At 36.4% G+C, this 25,578-nt stretch overlaps 1 protein-coding gene and 1 long non-coding RNA gene across 4 annotated transcripts in view; one reads left to right on the top strand and one right to left on the bottom strand.

Annotated features, from left to right (window-relative positions):
• The window catches only part of LOC135086564 (protein nervous wreck), a 152,201-nt gene that overhangs the window by 84,295 nt on the left and 42,328 nt on the right, over positions 1-25,578 (bottom strand). The window contains exon 3 of the mRNA XM_063981316.1: positions 9,875-9,960. Within this exon, the coding sequence (XP_063837386.1) occupies positions 9,875-9,960 (86 nt within the window). The remainder of the gene's footprint in view (positions 1-9,874; positions 9,961-25,578) is intronic.
• LOC135086480 (uncharacterized) lies at positions 23,564-25,161 on the top strand. Of its 3 annotated transcripts, none has more exons than XR_010260497.1 (5): positions 23,564-23,928; positions 24,201-24,308; positions 24,416-24,503; positions 24,616-24,681; positions 24,880-25,161. It is a non-coding gene; the product is annotated as an uncharacterized LOC135086480 (long non-coding RNA). The 3 variants fall into 3 exon arrangements; XR_010260496.1 differs by having other exon boundaries at positions 23,564-24,116; XR_010260495.1 differs by having other exon boundaries at positions 23,567-23,916.

Here is a 25,578-nt window from a genome sequence, read left to right as displayed (position 1 = left end):
CCGGGTGACTGCGATACAGATATTAGGTTACCCGTCGAAGCTTTCAAGTGATTTTAGCGCATAATGTAGTTAGTACATACCTATTACCCTCGAGGTAAAATAAAGTAAACCATGTTCTAAAAAGGTATTGCATATTTTCGATGAGCAGCATAAATACAAACTACACTACTTACGATAAAATATGACGTACAAAGATACGGCAAATGACTAATTTTAGTTAGACACTTCATAATTGGGAAATTTTAGACCCTTTTTTCATCGAGGATAAAGGTCTTAGTTTATTTCAGTTGACAGTTTCGAGAGAAGGATTAAATCTGTGCTCGAATTTTGCTTTAAATTCGAAGTGAATTTAGGTTTTATAACTCGATTTTTGCAAGTCTTCAACTATCGCAAGGGCAAATAAGTTATGTAAGTTCTATAATATTGTTGTAGGTATGTCACCTTTACGCTCCGCAAGTGCTTACTATGACTTAGAAACTTTTCGTGATGTTAGCAAAAACGTTTTTTTTTAAGTTCGAAATCTGGAATATTTTTAAATCAAATCCTCAGAAATCCATGTGCTTAACTTATAATATGTAGTTGTTGTTCAAGTCTATTCTCTTTTGATAGACTTTCTTTTTGTATATGAGACCTTAACATCAATTTTATCTCGCGCAAATCGCAACACGTTTGATTGGCATGTTCCAGAATAACTTATGTCAGACTGGTTGACAGAAGCTCAGATGGACTTGAATATTTTATACAGGAGTAGGTACGTATATACAAGTAATAATATCTGTACGTATAAATCATACAACGTGTGATTGAAATACGCAAAGCTGTGATATAGTGTCATTGTGTATGTGAGCATGAAAATCCTTAAAACCTGATTGAATTTCGCATACAGGCGTGCTCCTGTTTAGATTTTTGGTTTCGGTCGAACCGGGAACGTCAAATTCACTACACGCACCTAAAGATAATGTACCTGAAAAGCTATGTCTCCTGAAATTAACAACCTTGCGCTATACTCAAGACCAGATGCCTATTAAAGAAAGGTACTACCTATTAAAGGCCGGTAGATCTATTCTCATAAATAAAACACTGGATACTCAACTTTCACACTATATTGCCTTATTTTAGATACAATTCATCACTTAGCACAAAAGCGCGCGGAGTCATCTCCGCGCGTCCCTCTATTCTGACGTTTGATGCTAGCGTGACATTGACGTATTGTCAATATCACTATGACAGCATCTCATTGGCCACAACGATACCGTTATTTTAACGTTTTAGATTTTTCATAATTAACAGTACTTACTTGTAAATAAAAATATTATTATAATCTTATATTCCAAAAAATATTTTACTTCAATCCTCACTCAATTAAACAAGTGACGGTGTCTATATACTTATAACAAAATACTATCTACGTATTTCTATTTTATTTAGCATTCGTACTCATACAAATACTCAGTCAGGGTATTTGCTAAAACTTATTCGCTCTAGGCGCTGTATTCCAAACAATACTTGAAGATGTTGCGAAGAGGACACTCCAAGTGACCTACTTAAATATTACTATCATACTTCTATCACAACAATAAATAGGACCTGAATTCATAGTAATCTCAGATGGGACCTTGATCTAAGCAAAGTTTATTCATGTAGATTTTGAAAATATGTCCAGAACTTGAAGCAGAGGTTGGATTGGATTGTAGCCAACATTTTGGTATGCTGCAGCAATCTGCTTAATTAAATTTGTTAAGGGTAACGGCTCATTGTTTTCAATTAAGAAATAATTACATTACAGTTCGCATATTTTTCGTACGTGAGCTTTGAAACATTAAATTCTTACTCGTACATTCAAGAGAAACTAAGTAGGTAAATCTTTGGTGACCTCACCACTTCTAAGGATGACCTCATATTATGACCTCTTTTTCCTAGTCACATCCAACGAAGAAATGAATCCAATCCATTTTATAGAAGAAACGTTAAACGTCTTCCATATAAAAACGTGCCATTAAGACATTTAACGACTCAAATGTTACGAAACTACTGCTACGTTTTAGGTTTAACACATTTGCTCTTAAAATGACATTAACTGTCTAAAAATAGTCCAGTCAATAAAGCATTATAGATGGAAAACTGTAGAACACAATTTCTGACTTCAGGACTTTATTTAGACTAGTTAGGAGGTGAACATAGCAAAAGTCCCCGTCCTTAGCCCTTGAGCCGGCGGGGAGAGGGGGGTTTAAAGGTGCCACTTTTCGGTTTTTCGCTTAATCCTCGGAAACTATGCATCCTAGTGACATGACTACTATGAACCAAAAAAAGCATATTCAATTTGCTACAGGTGAGATAGTCAACTTTTTTGATAAATTGTATAGTTTTCGCGGCATCTGCTCTAGAAGGTCTATAATATTAGAAATTTTATTTTTGTCTTACATGTTCCCATCAGGAGAAAATCGACTAAATCAACATTGAGCAATCATTCTAGACATGCGGGAGCATGTTAAGCCTAGTTCCAGGGAGGGGAGTGCACCGTGCGTATATTTAGACGAACCACTTTGAGCCACTATTGACTCCTCATCACTCAAAAACTACTGTGCATTAACACTTCAAATTTGGCTCATGTGTTGAGACTTGCAAGATATACATCAGCTTCAAACTTCATAAATATGCCTCAAACGGTTCTTTAGGTATTGACGTCCAAAAATCTACATGTCTGACCTATATACCAAATTCTAACCACTTCCAGATGACCTCGAAGGTTCAAATTTGGCATCCAGAAAGGTAGTTATGTAAATACAAAGGAACAAATAAAAAACCAGTAAATTTTAACATTTCACAGGTGATAGATAGATTTTAGTGTTCTAAATGTCGATTTTTGAACGTCAATACCTAAATAACCGTTTGAGGTATATTTATGAAATTTAAAGCTGATGTATATCTTGCAAGTCTCAATACATGAGCCAAATTTGAAGAGTTAATGCACAGTAGTTTTTGAATGATGAGGAGTCAAAAGTGGCTCCAATTGGTTCGTATAAATATACGCACAGTGCAGTCCCCTCCCTGGAACTAGACTTAACATGCTCCTGCATGTCTATAGTGTTTGCTCAATGTTGATTTAGTCGATTTTCTCCTGATAGGAACATGTAAGACAAAAATTAAATTTCCAATTTTACAGACCTTCTAGAGCAGATGCCGCAAAAACTATACAAGATATAGAAAAACTTGACGGTCTCGCCTGTAGCAAATTGAATAAGCTTTTTTTGGTTCATAGTAGTCATGTCACTAGGACGCATAGTTTCCGAGGATTAAGCGAAATACCGAAAAGTGGTACCTTTAAACCCCCCTCTCCCTGCCGGCTCAAGGGCTAAGGGCGGGGACTTTTGCTATGTTCACCACCTAACTAGCCTAAATAAAGTCCCGAGGTCAGAAATTGTGTTCCACGGATTTCTCTCCACACCGTCGTTAAGGCATTCATTGACTGGACTAAAAGGCTTTAAGATATTCAACAAAATCAGCCATTTTATCAATACACATTTTTATGTGGGAATACTATACTATAATAAATACTGAGTTTATGTTACAATATTCTCGCGCCGCGCGTAGAGAGAGATACACCTACCGAACTTTCAGCCCGTTAACACGTCCCACGACGTGTCGCATGCCATAGACAATACATTGAAAGTGTTAACATGGATCAAGTTGCAAGACGAAAGGTTCGTAACGCCAAATTTCACGAATTTTCAGCTGATGTGACATAGTGTTAGTCATACTTGCCGCGGATGTATCCCCAAAACATCCGTACCACAGTCATAAACGTATTTTTTTCTGGGCTTTATCTGCGATCCGTTACACGACTATGAGCGGATGTATTATAATGTCCTTTGCATGTTAAGCGTCATCTGCACTGAGAACACTATCCATTTACATCTTTACACTCTCCAGTGCAGATTTAAGTTGCTATAGCTTTGTTTCAGCAGTTCCGAAGCCAGCTCATTGGGGGGCAAGGAAAGCCGTTCTTGGTGGTTTTCAGCAGTAGGTCGTATTTCTTCTAGCATCGTGTTCATCTCCAGGGCCTGATGGATCTCGGTGTTTGTAACTAACTGGTGAGAGGTAATGGTATACGTCAAGACTTCAGAATAAGCTTCTGTATCGTGGAGAGGTTTGAGTTGCTTGCCTTAAGGGCACAGTGTGCAAATCAGAATTCGCGTGTCTCACTTTCCTAAATATTTCTTGAATACTTGCCGCATATTTTTTCTCTTTTTTGTTTCTACTTACATGTATTTTGTCTTAATTGATATCTTATCTGTTTTGACATCACATAACAATATTTTATCTGTATCACTCAATGTAAAAGTCGTTACGTCATCGTACATAGAAATGACGGAATAATAAACCCTTGAATTTAACGTTTCATCGCTACAATTCTTACTCTATAATTTTACAAATTGCAGTATGTCTTTGCATTGGAATACCGTTTAATATACTGGCGACGTGTTAATTATACACCTTCGGCGACACTCATTTCATATTTACAAACGACATCGTTCTACAAATGTCCATTTAACGCCTAATCATTTCATACTACGGCCCTTGTTTGACACAATTAATTAACACCAAGGCTGCAGGCTGTCAGTATTTATTTAATATGAGGCATACCAATTATTATTTATTAATTATTATTGAGTATTAAGCCTGGTTCCCACCAATACGGAGCGAAGGGGAGCAGAAAAGAGAAGTGTCGGGCCGTCAAATCTATACTAATATTATAAAGCTGAAGAGTTTGTTTGTTTGTTTACTTGAACGCGCTACTCTCAGGAACTACCGGTCCGATTTGAAAAATTATTTCAGTGTTAGATAGCCCATTTATCGAGGAAGGCTATATACCATCACGCTACGAGTAATAGGTGCAGAGCAAAAATGATTTTCACACGTACAAAGTCGCGGGCACTGCTAGTTTTTCTATAGAATTTGAGAGGAGAAATAATGAAATCTGTATAGTTATTTAAAACACTTCTCCGCTCCACTCCGCTCTGCTCCGCCTTAGTGGAAATCGAAAGCGGGCCTTATCATTTCCTTTTATTGGTGCATCCATATCTAATCAATCTACAATGTGACTGTGGAAATAATTATTCTGAAAATATTGCATTCGTTCAGTTCTTTAGGACACACCTTGTACTTTAATTATATGGGTTAGTTAATGGAAGCATTTCAGTCGTCCGGTTGAAAAAATTATGATGAGGAATCAAAGTTATTATTATAGATACATACATCAAGCCACTAGAAAGTTATTTTCGACTTTTAATTCAATCTCAAGAGAGCCTTAATAAATAAATACTCACTAAATATTTCACAGTGCTACGAGTATAATCGCAGCAGACATTGACACGGCAAATACATTAAACCAGCTAGAAAAACATTTAATTGACAGAACTCGTCCGAAGATAAATGAATAAAAGGACCTTGTCCTGGATTATACAGTGGAAAAATCTGGCTAGCATTTTTGCTAAGTTACTTATCCTGTGATAGATCCAATTCGAGTTGCCTCGTACGTGTCGCGTTTCGTTCAGCGGGGCATCAGGGGTTTATCGGAAAATTTGTATGCTTAAAATTTGCACACTATTTACACAGTGTCTTTTTTATTTGTCCATTAAAGGTTCGGAGAGAGCGTCGCGCTTCGTACAAAGAAATCTTCTTGTGCTTTTACCTTGCAAAACATTTGAAGTTACTTGTAAAACAATGATTTATAGATTTACGATAACTGAAAATGATATAATATGTAGTATACATTTTATACTTCTGTGATTACACAACCAACCACTTACCACTACATTCAAGACTGACAAAGATACTAGACATCAATACTAAGCTAGCATGTGTTTTATTTTGCTAAACACGCAAAACCCGTTCTTAGCGGATGTCTACACTCAATAAGGAACCTGCCTGCCTTTAAACTTTGTAGGTGTCATAGTTTCTGAGATTTCGTGGTTAATCAGTGAGTGATATTTCGCTTTTATTACAGATTTATACAAGTAAAATAAACAGGATATTACTAAAACTTCTCATACCCATAGTAAAGCACATAATATAACCTAAATCTAAGTCAGGAAGGCGAGAGCAACGCGTAACTGAGATAACGTGTCACGGCACATCGTGTCAGAATATTGTGCACCCATTAAACTGTCTCATCATACTAGACAATAGGACGTGTTCATCGTGTGAATCCGGCTAAAATATTTAAGCCCCGAGCAAACTATCGCTGTAATACACGTTCTGCACTTTAGGTGCAAAATTGATCGAGAACATGTAATACAGCGAAGCGTACTCGGGCCTTAATTGTTTAAAAGCATTTAAATACAAAACAGTAGATTCTCGTCTATAGTGGTTACTACGTTTCTGCAGCATACATACATACATTTAACCATGAAATATCTATATGTATATATGTTGAAGTCTACGCTCCGACCCTACAATTCCTATATCCACTGCCCCGAGAGCTTTCAGCTCGAGTTGTCAAATCGCTTTGCATGCCTGGAAAACTGCGAGTCAGTGGATGAGATCAATAACGGGTTCGTAGAAACTGTCCAGGCGGCTGGGCTTAAATTCTTTAGACCTCGTCGTAAAGACAAGCCGCAAAAGCTCACCGACCACACCCTCAACCTCATGGCAGAACGACGTGCAATGACGCTGCAGTCCTCTGTTGACGCTACGGCATATAGGCAGCTCAATAGACAGATAAGGAAGTCCTTGCGACATGATATTCGCAACTTTAATACTAACAGTATTAAAGAGGCGATAGAGCGGAACCAAGGCTCCAAAGTGTTCGCAAGAGACAACTCTATTGGGCAAAGCCAGCTGACGAAGCTAACGACGGCGGACGGTAGTGAAACGTCAACAAAAGTGTAGGTTCGCGCGTAGGTTCGATGACTTCCAGCCTCCCGAACAAGCCGGATTCCGAAAAGGTTATAGTACCATAGACCACATCCATACGCTGCGGCAGGTTATACAGAAGACTGAGGAGTATAACTTGCCACTATGCTTGGCGTTCGTGGACTATGAGAAGGCCTTCGATTCGATTGAGACTTGGGCAGTGTTACAATCTCTCCAGCGGTGCCGTATTGACTATCGGTATATCGAGGTGCTGAAGTGCTTGTACAAAAACGCCACCATGTCGGTCCGAGTACAGGAGCAGAGCACGAGGGCGATTCCACTGCAGCGAGGCGTTAGGCAGGGAGATGTTATATCTCCGAAACTGTTCACCGCTGCATTGGAAGACGCTTTCAAACTCCTGGAATGGAAAGGATTCGGCATAAACATTAATGGCGAGTACATCACTCACCTTCGGTTTGCCGACGATATTGTGGTCATGGCAGAATCGTTGGAAGATCTTGGCACAATGCTCGAAGACCTTAATCGAGTTTCCCAACAGGTAGGCCTGAGGATGAACATGGACAAAACGAAGCTTATGTCGAATGTCCATGTTACGCCCTACCCAGTTTCAGTTGGGAGCTCAATTCTCGAGATTGTCGACAAGTATGTCTACCTCGGACAAACGATTCAGTTAGGTAGGTCCAATTTCGAGAAGGAGGTCAATCGTCGAATCCAACTTGGCTGGGCAGCGTTCGGGAAACTACGCAACATCTTTTCGTCCAAATTACCTCAATGCCTGAAGACTAGAGTGTATAACCAATGTGTGTTACCAGTGATAACTTATGGCTCGGAAACGTGGCCTCTCACTATAGGCCTTATACAGAAGCTCAAAGTTGCACAGCGTGCTATGGAGAGGGCTATGCTTGGTGTTTCTTTGCGAGATCGAATCAGAAATGAGGAGATCCGTAAACGAACCAAAGTCGCTGAAATAGCCCGACGGATTAGCAAGCTGAAGTGGCAATGGGCAGGGCACATAGTACGCAGAACTGACGGCCGATGGGGCAGAAAGGTTCTGGAATGGAGGCCGCGTACCGGAAAACGCAGCGTGGGACGTCCACCTACAAGGTGGACCGACGACATCGTAAGGGTGGCAGGGAAGCGCTGGACGCAGGCCGCTACCAATCGATCAATATGGAAAGCATTGGGGGAGGCCTATGTTCAGCAGTGGACGTCCTATGGCTGAAATGATGATATATGTTAAGCAAGAAAATGAACTTCTATTAGTTTTTAGACCCTGAACTACATATTTAATGTCCTTAAATTAATCATTAATCATATCTACATATTTACAACGTTTAATATTGAATTTCAAGACTTATAAAAGGGCTGTCATTTTAAGATCTTTAAGAAACCACAATTGATCCTAAAATGTTGGTTTCTCTGAATAGCTGCTCTCTTCTCATAAAATATTTCAACCAGCTGGCTTTTCAAAACCCGACGGCTAAAATGACAACGCACCCAAATTATTATAACACTAACCAAGTTAATTAAGGTTTAACTTCAGAATACACAAATTCTATTTATGCGACATAGTTGTGAACCTTGGTAATATATGCGAGAGCAAAAAATGTGTCTTCTTATACCTAATATAAAATTACACATATTTGGTCCCTGTCTATTCTTAGTCACATATTTTTGCCAACTATTTATACTTGTATAAAAAGAGCCATTTTCTTTATCTCCAAAATATCTGAGATATTTCTTGATGGAAATAAATTTCTAAAAGACTTTTCACTATCTGAAAACTTTGAAGGTAACTTTTATATATCTAAAGGTTGAAAAGAGATTGTGTCTTTCATACCTCTCACCCCCACCTTCTCTGAAGCCGTAGGAATACATTTAGAACCAAAATAATATTTTACATAACATTAAATATAAAATACAGCAGAATTCAAATCGACAAAAGGACTATTTATCCAACTTAGACATTGGCATACAATAATTTTACTTAGGACTGGCACCGCAAAGGCTACAAGAGGTTTATTTTCTGCTTTATTATAAATCTATTTATTTGTATTTCTTCAATGAAAGTAAAATCTTTGCCATTGTTGCTAGAAGTACTTTGTGAATTGGTGGATTCGTTTTATCCAACTTCGTATTAGTAGGTACCTACTTCGGTTTAGTAATGCATCATGTGAAAATTTAATCTTATTTTTTATATTTACCAAAATCATGTCCTAAAATTGTTAACTAATGTCAGGTAGGTATAACTTATTCAATAGATATGTGACGCAATTCAATGGAATGCCTTCTAAATTTGGACTTTGTATTACAATAATTAATGCCTCGCACTAATTATTCATGTCCCAATCAATTTACTTTACTAATCTTCGTAATTATGAACTGTAACAATGTATCGCTAGTGTAGGTATATAGAGCCAAGGGCCCTGGAGTTATGAAGTAATTAAAAGTCAAGCAAACTCTAAAGAAAAACGTATAGAACCTGTTAGGAGAAAGGCAAGTAGAATGGAACATTTATATTCATTTATGAAGAAATAGAAACCAATTTACTTATTCCCAACTCACGTTAATCAAAAAGTATTGAACAAGTTTTTGGCATCGTCTAAGCTTCGCATATTGCTAAAGTACATACATTACAAATATTAAAGGTCTGACCAGCTTCGAAGTAAAGTTATTGAAATATCAGTTTTGATAAAGTTTGTAACACATTAATGAGGTATGCAGAGTGTGTAAAAAGTGCTAAAACCGTTCAAACCATTTGGCTAGCAGTAGACCAAATGAAAAATAAATGTTGAAATAAACCACAGAAATTCAAAAAGTTGGTATTAGTTTTATTAAATCTGAAGATAATGTAATAAAATAAATTAATTGATTAATTAACAATAACAAAAAAAAACGGTATTTTTTATGACTGTTTTGTTGAATCTCTGATTTTCCACATCTTAAGGTTTTTGAATTGCCAGATTTACTTCTAGAAATACTTCGGTTATTTACGCACCATTTCTCCTCCGCTCCATCCACCTTGATGTCGGGGATGTTGGGGATCTTCTTATTCAGGTAGGCAGAAGAGATCTTGAGCAGCGCCTGGGGACAAACAATGTGCTTAGACTTCGGCATTAGCTAACATTATAAGTACACTGTCCACAATGCAAGCCTTTAATTGAGACAAGATCCAAGCCTATTTAAAGTTAAGAAATTCTTTCCCTTTTTACCTACATGTTGGCCGTGTTGGATGTCCAAATATTCAAGTAAGTAGTAAATAAATATTACTAGAGAATCTATCGCCCGAGACAAAACGGGACTAAGTATTCCCACCTCTCGTTCTCGGTGGGACTGCAACTCCTGTGTAGCCAGGATCTACAGCTTGACCGCCATTAAAAACCCAACCAGTGAAGGTCAAGTTAGTCACGGGAAAAACTTAAACTGTCACTGGACCCGCAACGAAATTAATCAGAAGAACATAGGAGGAGTTCGAAGTTAAGGTTCGACCTCCCTCCAGTGAAAAGCGGATGACAGGTGACAAAACAAAGGTTTAGTCATCTTTAAGAATAGATATATACAGGGTGGAATTTTGTAATGCCACCTGGAGGGAAAGTACTCTTAATACTGTAGTAATAGAAAATTTTACTGAAAGAAAACATTCCTTTATTTTTGAAAAGAAAGAGAACTGCATTCAAAGATTTTCGAAAATTCTCTACCATGTATACCATACAATTTCCTGTACATATTTAAAATAATTTAAGATTTCATGGTTTTCCTTTCATTTGATTTATCAAGTTTGTTAGAGAGATTTCATCCTTATACTTAACCCTAACGATCGATGTAATAAAAATACAGGGTGTAATTTTTGGCAGATTTTAGTTGGTTCGATTCCCGGGTGTGGCAAGCAAATTATTGGAAATCTTTGATTGCAATTCTATTTCTTTTCAAAAATAAAGGAATGTTTTCTTTGAGAAAAATTTTCTATCTACAATATTAAGAGTACTTTCCCTCCAGGTGGCATTAAAAAATTCCACCCTGTATACACCAATCTTGTGAGCTATTAGCTACATAAAATTGCCCGAGACTACTCAACCTTCACTAGCTGGCTTCAAGCTTTATATGGGAGTCGTAGTGGGTCAAGAGGAGGTCCCGTTATTGCAAATAGATTCAAATCTAACAAAGTAAAGCACTGTATTTTTACAATTTTTTGTTCAGATAATCTTCTTTTTAATTTCCTCTTCGATATTAGACATGACTTAAACAAGATTTTGAATTTGTCTGTAAGTGATGGAAGAGGGGAAATAGCCACTTCCCTCAAGACTGTCACAATTTCCTCGATAATTAAACGAAAGGGTGTATTATTGAATTCCGATATTTCGTTACCCGAGCCCTACGAAAAACCAATACTGATCATTATAAAACTTTCCATTTAATTCAAGCTGGTTAAGATTTGATGGTTGTTTAGTAATGTAAGACGGGATAGGTAATTGCCGTTACAATTTTCTTTTCTTTAGATTACTTTTCAGAATTCTGAAAGCTCTCAAGCAAAATATTTTTCACTCGCCTACATTTAGTAAGCAATAAGGTCTAATTTACTTCAGCGCCTGACCTCTAATGTCTGTTTGTCATGTCAACAGAAGCAGACGTTTTAAATTCGTCACCTTTTACCGAATAATATTGCATAATTTTATATATTTGAAAAGATAAACTCCGATCATATTGTGATTGTGACTTCGGAAAATCCTTTCTTATGTCGTTGTATGGTTTCGTCGATAAATTGCACATAGAACACGTTGGTATCGAAAGTAAACATCCTGTATATCATCCTACGCGACCATATAGAATTCAAATCTATAACGAAGGTGGTATAATCCACTTGTGTTAAATTTTAATTTACATACGAAATAGCTAGACTCCCAATGCCGCACAATTTATAAACGCAGTAAGTAACACGTGAACAGTTTCGAGAAAAACGCGATCAAAGTTGAAATTTTATTTTGGGGTGTCTACAATTAGTTACGCAAATATTTGTAAAAAAAAATATATGGGCTTATAGAGCTAAACTCAAAGTTTATTTTGATATGAGGTTTTTGTATTTTAATTAATATTTTGTATTTAAAATTATTAAAAAACTGTTTATGTTATGGATTAACTAAGTTTTCGTTCGATACTTACTACCCATGAATGCAGTATGATTGTTCCTTACTGCGTTTATCAGTAGTTTACGTTACTTACGGTACATGTGTTAAATGATTGATTTAAATTTTAGTTCTTACAACGTAATATATGCGCCGTATCTTTACAACTTACTGCATTTATGAGTGGGAGTGTGAATCAAAATAATTTATCAAAACTTAAAATGCGCAGTAATAATACAATTATACTGCGCTTATCATAAGCCAATAACGCTTTCATGTTGAACTTTCCCAAATGACCAAGGGGTAAATGAAACAAGTATTACAAAATAATTGCTGAGATCGCTTGTTATTCAATCAAAAATTAAGATATGGCACCCACTTTTAGATCTTAAATATACCAATCTAATAAAATAAAGACTCGGTCGTTCGTTTCAGCCGAAAGACCTCCACTGCTGGACAACGGCCTCCCCCAAGGATTTCCTCAAAGACTGGTCCTGTGCCGCTCGTATACAGGCACCTGACGCGACCTTCACCAGATCATCGGTCCACCTAGTGTGAGCCTTGCCCAAGCTGCGTCTTCCAGCTCATGGTCGCCACTCAAGAACTTTCCTGCCCCAGCGGCCATCAGACAACTTATAGTGTCTCCAACCTTCAGAGGAGTGGGTACAGCACGGCATTTGACATGATTTTTGTCTTGTCCATTAAAGACCCATTTGTTGAGAGGCTCTATTGAGGCAATCGAGGATTGAGCTTAGATCCTCCACGTTCTCAGCCATGACTACGATATCGTCCGCGAATCAAAGATGGGTGATGTACTCGCTGATGATATTTATGCCCAATCCGCTCCAGTCCAGAAGCTTGAAAACATCTTCCAGAGTGGTAGTGAACAGTTTTAGAAATATGACATCTCCCTGTCTGACCCCTCGCTGCAACTGAAGTCCTGATCCCGGAGACGGACTGACATTGTGGCCTATTCGTACAAGCCCTTCAACGATTATATCTATAGTAAATTTGGCACCGTTGGAGAGACTGTAGCTTGAAGAGAGAAGTCTTTCTCATAGACCACAAATGCCAGACAAAGTTGCTGATTATTCTCCTCAGTTTTCTGCCATAGATAAGTATGTGGTCTATCGTACTAAAGCCTTATCGGAAACCGATTTGTTCGGGAGGCTAGATGTCGCGTGAAACCATTCATGATGACTCTCAAAAACAGAATCAGAAGTGAGATGGGTATAAAATAAATTCTTCAACAAGGTTTTGTTGCCTTTTTTGAAGAAGAGTATCACCACACCTCTGTGCCATGCCGTAGGCGTTTTTCCCTCAAGGATGACTGAATCGAATAGCTTCTAAAGAGCCTTCAGTACCGGCGTTCCGCCTGATTTCAGAAGCTCAGCCGTGATTCCATCATCGCCCGGTGCCTTGTTGTTTTTCAGCTGTTTAAGAGCCATTCTAATCTCGTACAGACACGTCCGGGATATCTTCGGTATAGTGTCGGGTCAATCTAGCTCTTGGGTCTTCGGCTAGATTTGTCATTTGGACAGGTTTTCAACTTCTTCCAATAACGTAAGAGTCAGCCACTGCGTTCATAACATGTTAACACCTAGGCAGCACTCTGACTATCCTTAGTATGTACGCAGTATAATTGTAATTACTGCATTAATATTAAGTACAAGTCGTCTGTTTTTCCTATGGAAACATGATATCAGTGTGTGTTTAAGTGGAATTACTGCACATATACTATGTGCAAGGTGAACTTAACAATTGTAGAAACATAATAAGAATGATGTAATTGGCACATACTGCACTATTACTGTGTAGCAAATTAAGTAAGCGCGAATATTCACGTAATATTAAGTTATTATGTGCTCTTACTGCTAACATAGTATGTGAAGAAACCTACAATCTGCTCTTTACTGCGTTTATGATAACATGTATCTTCCGTTCTAAGATAGATAGAAAAAAACGGGTCTTTGATTCTTATAGATCGCGATGTCAGGATTCAGAATATTCAAAACAATCATAAATGCAGTAAGTGGTACTTACTGCGTTTATAAATTGTGCGTGCGCATAGTAAAATACGGCCTGAGTATGTACAGTTAGCGGCAGCGTCGGCTAGTAGTTACTTTTCCTTATTTATATATTCCCTTATTTCTATTACAGATAAGGGTGGAAAGTGATCTTTCTCCGTGGGAGACTGTACGGCTCTGCCGGCCGCGACATTGACCTGGTTTGTGGAGTGTGTAAACTTGAATCTTTTCAATATTCCGCGATGTAGTCTATCTCAAAAGAGCAGTCTTAATAGAGATCCAGCCGTGTACTTACTTTGAAGCAAATATTTTCAAGTATTTAAAAACTTATTATAGGTACAGCTGCTTTTGAGAGCTGACTCATTAACTTAATTTAATTAGTCTTGAAATAAAGTGAAAGTAACATTTTTAAAGTTTTGAGTTTAATTTTCAAGTTTCAGTTTTTAAAAATGAAAAAGGTAGGTAAAAAAAGGTTGTATTTGTGATAGTACCTACCTAAACGTAATATCTGAAACAAGACACGTCGAGGAAATGCGGCAGAACGTGTCGTGTGTACATCAATTGTGTAGGCATGAGATAAATGTTTAATCTAAAAGACGTTTCCCACTAGCTCTACCTGTAGTAGTCCTATAGTCACTTGGCTTAAATTATCCTCTCGTAGCTATTTAAAACTCACTACCCATTAAAAAACAAAATAAAAATTCATCTATCAAAATGATTAAATATTACTTCAATAAATATCACTTCTTTATGACTACATTTCGAGCCCTGCGTTTGTTGGTCCTCTCAAATTGCCGGGCGACAGCTCGTGGAAAAAAAAGCAGCCTCAGATATTACGGCGAGTGTCCTTTAATATTTGATGTCCACAAAATCATAATATTTTGCTTTATCTAAGTGTTCTTTAGCACGAGCATTTTTATTATAATTAATTAACGTTTCTCAGTAAATTGAAACACATTTTTAAATAATTATAGAAGATATTTAATATTAAGTTACACTTTGTTTTTAATGTGAGATTTATTACAGACTTTATTTAGGTAGATACTAATATTACCTACGTTTTCTTACAATGGTCTGTACTAGACAATTAGTGAGTATGGAAGTAATATCACAGAACAAGTACATACACAGAAGAATATATAAGTACTTGAAGTACTTGGTAATATGTAGAGTCAACAACCCTTTAGTGACTAGTCAATAGCAAATCAAACTATGTAGTTGCAAATCGCACTAATTGATCAATTAAAAGATAAAATTCAATACCTGCTGTCTCTAGAAGAAACTGATAAAGAATAACAATGTTTTCTAAACTTTTCTAAACGCTTTTCACACCTGGAATTTACATTAATATAATGTTATACAAACGACAAGCGCTCGAGGCGCTGCCTTTAGTACCTACTTACTCGTACACAAGTACAAAGTTACTGTGCAATTGTGCATCACGATCTCGAGATCACAAGCAATTTATGATTTCCACTCCGAGACGATATTGATAAGTCCTTGAACGAACAAACATATCCATACGTGAGGAATTTATTCACACACGAAGAAACTCTGCAGCGATAAAAGTTGCGCTCGCAAGTCGCAACTACGAGTACTTTGTGGAGGTGTTGATGCTTGTTACAATAAGATGTTAAGCGTTAGTTTTGAATGCGATAATGTAGGTAATATTGTTTTTTAGCAATATACAATGGGTTTGACGATTAGAGGCGTCGCGAGTACACTGGCCCATGGTGGACTCAGAAGCCTTTCTATCCAGCAGTTTGGCGATCGACCGCGTGCTCTCTTGCCATCCACCTGGCCCTGAACTACAGTTTTCATTTCTAAAGACGTGACGTGGTCCAGTGTACTCGCGACGCCTCTAACCGTCAGAAATGGAAGCACATCGCCAGGAGAGCTACCCTCATATATGACATCGAACACCCCTGCACCGTGTACCTCGTCAGTGCAACTACGACCACTCTGATAAGAGTGCCCGACTAAGAAGAAGAAGACAATCGATTTAGAAAAAAAAAAAAATATAACTTTGGGTTTTACTTTATTTCAATAGAAGAAGAGTCAGTGGAAGTTCAAAGACTGTAAGGTAAATATTTACCACAGGGATGGTTTAAAAAAGGTATGGCGGAGACTGTTACCCAGCTGTGGAACTACTCAATATTATATTCTATATACAGTGTGAGTCACGTTAAAAATAGGTCTAGTTTCATTTATTTTCATATGTACAAATATGAAAATAAATGAAACTAGACCTATTTTTATCGACAAAAAAGAGGTCAAAATTTATTTAAGATTTTTTTTAATTTTTTATAGATTTTTTTTTCTTCCAATTACTTATTGTAAAGAAAACGCAATAACTTTTAAACTAAGCGGTATATCCTGATAAAATAAAAACAGTAATAATGCTAAATAACAGGCGATACTAAAAAAATACACAAAAAATGCCAACAAATAATAAAAAATGATACTTTTTGAAAAAAATCTGCTTTTAAATTCGTGTTTTTTTGGTTATTTGATAAATTTCTCCAAAAAATGCCCCTATAACAGGTGGTTTTTATTACTTTGTATTATTCTCTATCGTATTATCTTTGTAAAACCAAAAATTTCATGTCTCTATCCCTATCACAACATTTGCTATGTGTTAGCCTTTTTTGTGTTCTTTATGTATTTTTAGTACTGCCTGTTATTTAGCATTATTACTGTTTTTATTTTATCAGGATATACCGCTTAGTTTAAAAGTTATTACGTTTTCTTTACAATAAGTAATTGGAAAAAAAAATTCTATAAAAAATTAAAAAAAAAATCTCAAAAATTTTTTGACCTCTTTTTTGTCGATAAAAAAAGGTCTAGTTTCATCTATTTTCATATGTACATTTTAACGTGACTCACACTGTATAATATAAAACTCAATCGACCAAACCTCCTATTTATACCTACTTACAGGAAATGAAGGTACAGGAAGACATAATAATGAGATAGACATAAATTACTTCCTTTGTTAGTGTAAATACTGTTTCTTGGTAAAATGTATTATTTATATCATTTTCTGTACATACATTTATGTTTATAGATTGTCGGCCAGTCCTTTCGCACGGTTAGGATTTCATCAACCATTTAAGTACTAGGAACTGAGTCGCGTCCAGAATTATCACAGAATATAGCAGCAAAGCTTTTCTCTCCAATATTTTTTCGGATCAATCTGTAATCAAACTGTATGTTCAATATTCACTACTTTTATGGTTTCATACCCTGCGCTGCGAGACTACGTGACTACACTGCCTGTTGGTCGGTTACAGAATTGACCCCATAGGTGTAATAAGGATTTTTGTTTCCATAAATGTTTCAGTGCTTTAAGTATATGTCAACTTGATATTGTTAGTTTATAATATAACGCGTGAGATTGTAAAGTAACAGTGGGTTAAGATAGAACTACGTCTGATTATAATATGATGGAATTCACAACTGTGCTGTGACATGTTATACTAGGACTACTAGGAGTCTTTTAAATAAGAGATAAATTGTATTACAATCTTAATAAAGGTGTTCTCAAAGTCAAAGTAAAAGATAATTATTAATTAAGCACTAACTAAAGCCACTCGTAGTTTCTCAGTAACGCTCAAGCATCACAACCTCATCACTGCAAGCTTCACTTTCACAGTGAAACACTGGATAAAAGACGTGTAGTTTGTACATATTATAAGATCCGAAATAAACGCTAAATTAAGTCGTTTTTGGGAAAATAGTAGGTACCTATGTCGTTTTTACTATAAATCATAAATACACACAGTTTTCAACAATCTAGATATGGTGATTAGATAGCAGTGAAACATTGTGAATTGCTACTTCAATAGATATGAATGTTTCATATTGTACAGTCAGCGTCAAATTCGTGACACCTAAAGTGACCAAAAAGTTGATTGTATTATACTTGTCTATGACTATACATTTGGTTGCAAAATGGCACTACTACAAATTGATCTTACTAATATTATAAATGCGAAAGTTTGTATGGATGTCTGGATGTTAACATGTTTGTTCCTCTTTCACGCAAAAACTACTGAACAGATTTTGATGAAACTTTACAGTATTATTCTTTATAACCCAGAATAACATATAAGCTATAATTTGTGACGATCTGTGACAAACTAAATTTCACGCAGATGAAGCCGCGGGCAAAAGCTAGTATGCCATAGTTTAATGAAATGTTCCATTGTTCCAATTTTACAAAATAAAAAGAATTTGAAAGTAGGTATACACCCACCGGTGAATTGTTGAAATTACTTTGTGCAACGAGTATTTTTAATCAATTGAAAATTTCATCGAAAAGTGAAACTGAAATGCAGGCAATTCATGTTATTAATTTTATGGATTAGTTATCGATTACAATATTACACGTTGTGTACGAGTATGTGTATTTTTAGTTAGAAGGACCTTTAAGTAGGTACATAAGAGATAATACATAATACCTTTCGAGTTGATTGGATCCATGATGGAAAATACTTCAGTTAATAATTCTAGCAAAGCCTTTAATGCTATTAAAATGAGAATATTTCAAGGCCTTTTTCCTTTGATCTTCTAAAGGACCTCGTGCTATGTGAGGAATCTCACAGAATATTATCGTATTTTACTTGTACTGCAAAAAGTAAAGGGCAGGAAATTCAATAGGCTGGGGAAGGCGGAAGCTAGCGCCGAGCTCGAGACCTAAGCTTTGAAGCTCTAAGCCATTTCCGGTCTGGGCGGAATCAGGATATTAATAATTTTATAGTTTTCAAATGTGGAACTATTAGTATTTTAGAGAAATAGAAGATTATTCTAATCGTAGCGCACGTTTTCATACAAATGTCAAATTAATCCAAATACCGACATTACAACACATCATTGCGTCATTCGGCCTATAGGACAAAAAAGTTCGGCAGCATATTAAGCTAAATGCTGTGACATCATAAGTAGGTCTACTTGTAATACGGTGTTATTATTTTGCAACAAAATTAGTCTAATGAGCTTTTGAATGTTCTTGTCGAAGTCTCTACGTCTACATGTAACACGTCGTCGTTACTATACATATGAATATCAATACGAAATTTTAAAACATACCTAAACAAATAGAAAAATGCATAAAACCAGCACTACGAAGGCTACTATTTCTTTCACTCGGGAGTTACTCGTAACATAAGTTTTTCCAGTCAGCGGAACTGTCAATAAGTAGGTAGTATGTATTTAACTGCAAGCTTCAAAGCTTCGAAGGAATTCAATTGAATAAAAAGTTGGCCGGTACCATGGACTTTGAAAGGGGCTTTTCCAAGAATGTATTTAAACAAATCCTGTTTTTTTTCTGAAGACCTAATAAAGATGTTTGCTGAGGGAAATGAATCCTTGCGAGTACTGCCACAGAATAATAATAAGTATGGTACTGCTCAGAATTCATTCAAGAGTTTACGCGTGAAAATGTAACAAATAGAGAGAGTTCATTTCGCATTTATATAATAACAGCGGGTTCCCGCGACTTCGTACGCGTGGATCCCATTTTACCCCCTTAGGGGTGCAGTTTCGTAAAATCCTTTCTTAGCGGATGCCTACGTCATAACATCTACCATCATGCCAAATTTCAGCCCGATCCGTCCAGTGGTTTGGGCTGTGCGTTAATAGATCACTATATCAGTCAGTCAGTCAGTCAGTCAGTCACTTTTGAGTTATATAAATTTTTGTTTGATTTTTCCCGCGGCTTCACCTGCCTAAAATTCAGTTTATTATAGAACGTCATAGCCTATGTGTTATTCTGGTGTATAAACAATAATACTGTAAAGTTTCATCAAAATTCATTCAGTATTTTTAGCGTGAAAGAGTAACAAATGTTCATACGAGTACACATACTACCTACATACATCCATACACAGACAAACTTTCACATTTATAATATTAGTAGGATTATAGAAGTCCGTCCTACAGTTGTTGAAAAATTTAATACTCTTTAAATTGATACAGCTTTACTATTCTTTCTATTTATTTCACACCTTTGCGCTTTGTACAGACAATTAAAGAGCACTTCAGTATAATTCTCTTATCTAATAAGAGCTTGAGGTTATTTCGAGTATTAAGCTTGTACAAAAGTCACCAAAAGATTCGAGCTATTCGCAGAATTGCAAGGAGAAAAGGAACACGATTTCACTGTAAGAGTAGGCGCACACCGTTGATTTTTAGTTGTCCGATAGTTGTGCCCGATTTAAAATTGTATGAAGAATCGGCCAAATCGAATCGGCGTAGTGTGCGCACTCCCATACATGCCCATTCTGATCAACTGCCCGACTAAACTATCGGCCGACGAAAAGTCAACGGTGTGCGCCTACTCTTACTCCCTACGGTACACATAAAGGATTACCCGTTGGCTATTTTGTTAATACTTTTCCATGTCAATAGTCAACATTTTCATGATAGATGACGTGATTTTATACTATAACCTAAAACCTTCCTGTAAAACGGATTGGAAGCTACGTACGCAGTTACGTAAACACAAACAGATTTTGGAGGCCTTTGTTTTATAATATTAAAGACACATTCAAAGCATCACTTAACAATAAATAATATAATAACTGGTAATCAACTTTCAAGTTTAAGCGATTGATCGAACCTATGTATTGAAGCCTACCTATATCTATAGGTAAGGTTTTTAAAAGTTACTCCTTTATCCTGTTGAATGTGTGCCAAAAATCAGGCACTTATTATTTGCGTTGCTGGAATTCAGCAAGCATTACCGCGTCCTCAATTGGGTACAGTATACAACAGTATAAGTCGAAAGTACAACATTAACTGCTGTGTCCTCGCTCAAGGACAGACCCCAAACTTCGGACCCAACAGAAATCTATTTTGGAATTACTTTTACAAAACCGCCGCACGATCATCATACCTTACTTGCTAAGCCCCCGAGGCTCAAGCCTTATTTATTACATACTAGCTTTCCGCCCGCGGCTTCGCGCACGTGGGCTACATTATCTACATATTTTACGAAACCCTATTTCTTTCCAAAATAAAATTTAGCCTATGTTACTCGTGGATAATGTAGCTTTCGAATGGTGAAAGAATTTTTAAAAACGGTCCAGTAGTTTTTGTGCCTATTCATTACAACCAAACAAACAAACAAAGATTTCCTCTTTATAATATTAGTGTAGATTTACTTCAAGACAAGATGATCCTTCGATTATGTAATCATTTTAGTACCTTTAATGTCTACTTTCATGAAACTTACCCATAAAAATTGTATTTTCATAAACAAAAATTTTGATTCTGTAAATCCTGGCTATACAGGAGTTGCAGCGGTGGGAACGAGGGAATAGGGTTGCCATATTTAGCTTTTACTACCACATAATATAAATATTATATTCCGGAATGTCCGGCCAAATTAAGCACAGAGTTCGGCTTTTGCGTTTTTGGACCTGGCAACCCTAGATGGGAATAGTCCCGTTTAAATTAGAACTTTGTCAAGTTCCGTTTCTTAACTCAGAGCGTAGTTAAACACTTTTTACAATCTTATGGGTGGATTCGACCAAACAAGAGTAAATATTATCTCACAATAAATCGTAAATTTTGACATATTTCCCATACTGAAACTGTAAATGTGCCAGTTATACCAGGAGTTATTCTCGGATAAAAGTTTGGTCGAATCGGGCCTTAGTCGAATGGAATACAGTAAATAGCATAACAGTAAGAAGAAACCCATCACAAATATCTCGTAACCCAATAACAATTAATGTTTTTCTTTCAGGTACAACACCTAAGTTTGTAGCTACAACTGGCTTCTATACCGTGGTTTAGGCACTCGGCAAATATAATTCAGTTAGTCGTATCAAAGCGTTCGAAGAAACCTTATGAAGTGGTTTGCGAACTCGAAAGCCTGTGTTCGCGGTTTGAGCCCTGACTTAATTATAGAACATATTAAGTAAAGGTTAACTAAACACTCATAAGGTAAACGGCTATTAGTTCGTGATAGTACGTAAGTTCGTAAGTTTTTTTTCCAGCTCAAATAATAAGCAAATGGAATATTATTTATAAAAATTCTTCATTACTACAAAAACTCTATTATTTAAGCTATCTAAAAAACCAAGTACCAACATTGTGGCGCCAAAAATGAGAGCAATACGAAGCTTCAAACTCTCAGAGAGCCAAAAACAGCCGTGCGGCTTGCAAAGGTTGCTCTCACCGTAAGGTTAGCGCTCCAACTTCTTAAGCTTATAAAAAGGCGAAAGAACGTCCATTTAAATAAAACTTGTAATAGTGGTTTCATGTGTTCCTTGACAATTGATTTGGCTTAGAAAAAAGTTATATGAAAACGTAGAATTCCTTTAAAATTGCGATTAATTGACTCACGAAATAGCGTACATATTATTTTTCGGGTGTCCCCTATTTCGTGACACTACCGATTCAAGGATATTATGGATAACATTTTGATGCTTGGTTTTGAAATAATTATTTATAATAATTTAAATGTAAGTTATGAAATAAATAATGCATTTATTGAAGTTTCTCATGACCTAAATTCGGTATATGTTTCGTTCACTAGAATTTATATGACACGAGTTTGAAGTTCACATACAGGGTGTAAAAAAACCTATCACGAAGACTGTAACTACGCCTTCGGTACACCCAACCAAGTAATATTACAAAATATTATTGGTGGGAAATATTTTTTATTTTTATGATTAAAAAAAATACAATATTCCGCAGCCCGCAATGTACAGCGCGCCACGCAAAGCAATGACCGTGCCTATGTGTGTGTGAGTGTATTGGAGCGTACGCGCTTTCCCGCCACTACCTACCGCGACCGCAGAAGTATTTTGTACACAAAATTACCAGATTATTCACTTCCTACATTTAAAAAACACATTCCTTTAGCATTTGTTTAGGTTTAGAACTAAGTACTTACCGACTAATCCCCTTCGACGTCGTCTGGAATCGGCCGCTCCAACCGGACAAGTTGTGGCTCGAACTGACGGCCTTCCACGTGCAAGCAAACGCGTGCCAGGTAAATCGTGTTTTGATGCGCGCTCCAGTATTCCTTCACGTACAGACCGGTATTTAAGTTCCTCAAATACGACACAATACACGCCTAGACGAGGCGGACGGAGGCACAATCGGCTGATTGTCCAACAGACGTTGTACAGCCAGAACAATAATACGTGCATCAGTACGGTGGTGCGCTGTAGGATGTTCAACCTGATACCTACAGCCTGCAGGGCTTCAGATGCGTTTCCACGTGCCCTCCCATAACAGTAAACCATGTTTACGTACTCACGAGCACTGTACGTATGGTTAGGCATCTTTCTAACACACATTCACTATTACCACACTCACTATCACACGTTCACACACTAACTATCCGCACGAGAAAACAATCAAAAGTCGCAAGCGCATTCGACGGCCGAAGAAACCGAACTGGCCCACGGGGTGGAAACGCCATAGAGTTTGACAGCTCCATAGAGAGTGAATTTTTTTGACAGTTCCGAGAGGAAGTGACTTTTTTTATAGTTGTCTTCCTTCTGTATGCGACAGTGGTCTTTTGCATGTTAGAAACCTTAGAAACCTTTTCGAATTACAACTTCAGCTTTTATTCATAAATTATTTTATTGAATCTATGTGATTTCTATAAATTAAATGGTTATTTAAAAGTATAATAATTCAAAGTCGTAATTTTCACTTTAATCACTTTAGTTCCGTCTCAAGTCTACAACTGTGACATTATTAAAAAAAATAAACGTCAAAAATTTTTCATCGAAAAAACGTGTTTTTCTACGATTTTTAATTGTTTCTAATTGAAATCAATAATTTCTCAGTCATTATTAATAAGAACTACATGTGCATGGATTGCCTGTTGGATTGATGTTTGTTTACGAAAAAAATTCTCTCAAGTAAGTTAATAAGTAAGTTATTTCACTCGAGATAGGTTATTACTTGCAGCAACATCATGTTTTAAGTATTGAACCACACAAAGGATTAAATCTTCATTACAAAATCATTCATAACTCCATTTAAATCAATGGAAACCAAATATGGATAGTTTCATGGAGTAACAACATACTTTGGATTTTGGACATAAAATACAATACAAGTAGGTACATTGCAGGCATAGATTGCAGGATACAGTGAATGATACGTGTTTTATACAATGAATCTAAGTACCTATTTGTTTCAGGTTAATATCGAACTTCGAACTTATAAAGTGTTAAGCAGCAATTACAATAAAAGTGCTTGCTGTGGAATCACTGGTGCTGCTCATTATTGTCAACTGTTACTTAAAAAGGTCCAGATGAACCAACATATTCAATGAAGTTTAAAAGAGACCTATTTAAACAATAAAACAAGACCAAAAATGCTTAATTACAAATGATGAACTCATTTCATTTGTAGGTTATGCCATGCATTAAATTAGGAAGATTTGTGTTGGATGAATTACCCAGATAACAATTAAAACAACTTCTATTTATAAGAACATTCGGTAAGTACCTATAAAATTGAAAAGACCCTCAAAATCATTCTTACCCGTATCTTCTGACGCTTTTCATCTAGGATCAAATAGAAAGACCTAAAAGTTAATTATTTGATTACAGATTGGTGGAATCCAGATTCTGTGAATATATATTAAGTAATTGATTGACAAGTACACATTTGACAAGGTAAATTAATTTTCATTTAACAAAGTAGTATGAATCTAGAAACAAAACAGACAGTAGGCATGGTAGATAGATAGATCGATCACTTGTTTATATTATGCTGTACTCTTTATAATATTAGTGTAGAATGTAGATGTAGAAGATTACAGACTTACGGTGACTTTTTGCTCTAAATTTACAAATATTTCATATATTTTACAGGTGGTGAGAAACATGTAGATCTGGCCTGCTTACAGTGGAGTGGACAGAACCAACGTGAGAGTGAACGTGTGAATTTATGGAGAACATTAAACTATTTTACTATAAGTCTTAACGCAACATATTTTATATGAGTTACATACAAATGTCAATCTGTGAGTACATAATGTAAAAACTAAAACAATGTACTGTTATCACAACAGTAACTGTAATCTTTTAAAATCCAGTAGTTTTATTGCTTATTGATTTTCGTAAACAAAATATTTCATGTTATATTTCATCAATAAAGTTTTATTGTATACTTCAATAGTTTTATTTTTAAACACATTACATGAAACGGAACGGATCATAAAAAAAGTATGAGAGGTATATATTTAATCTGTGGGCGGCAGACGCCATATTGTTTACAGCGCCACCTACTGGACAATCTAGCTCGGTACCAGTTTGTTTATCGTTCAACAAATACTAGGGCCGTTTCCTATCTGTCTTTAGACATACTCTCTAATCTGTGAACTGGCCGTGCGAGGCGCGAGCGGCCCCTCGCAACAAAGGCACTGCCCCGCGCGGCGAGACTGACTGACCAATAACAGTCAAGCAATACGTCTATCGAATGTGTCGTCGTGAATCGGTAGCGCTTTGTTATTACTCTTCATTTTCAACTACAAATTTACGTAATTTTTAACTTAACAAAAATGTAATTTC

This window comes from Ostrinia nubilalis, chromosome Z (assembly GCF_963855985.1).
Source record: "Ostrinia nubilalis chromosome Z, ilOstNubi1.1, whole genome shotgun sequence".
Lineage (NCBI taxonomy): Eukaryota > Metazoa > Arthropoda > Insecta > Lepidoptera > Crambidae > Ostrinia > Ostrinia nubilalis.
This window is presented reverse-complemented; position numbering and strand designations above follow the sequence as displayed.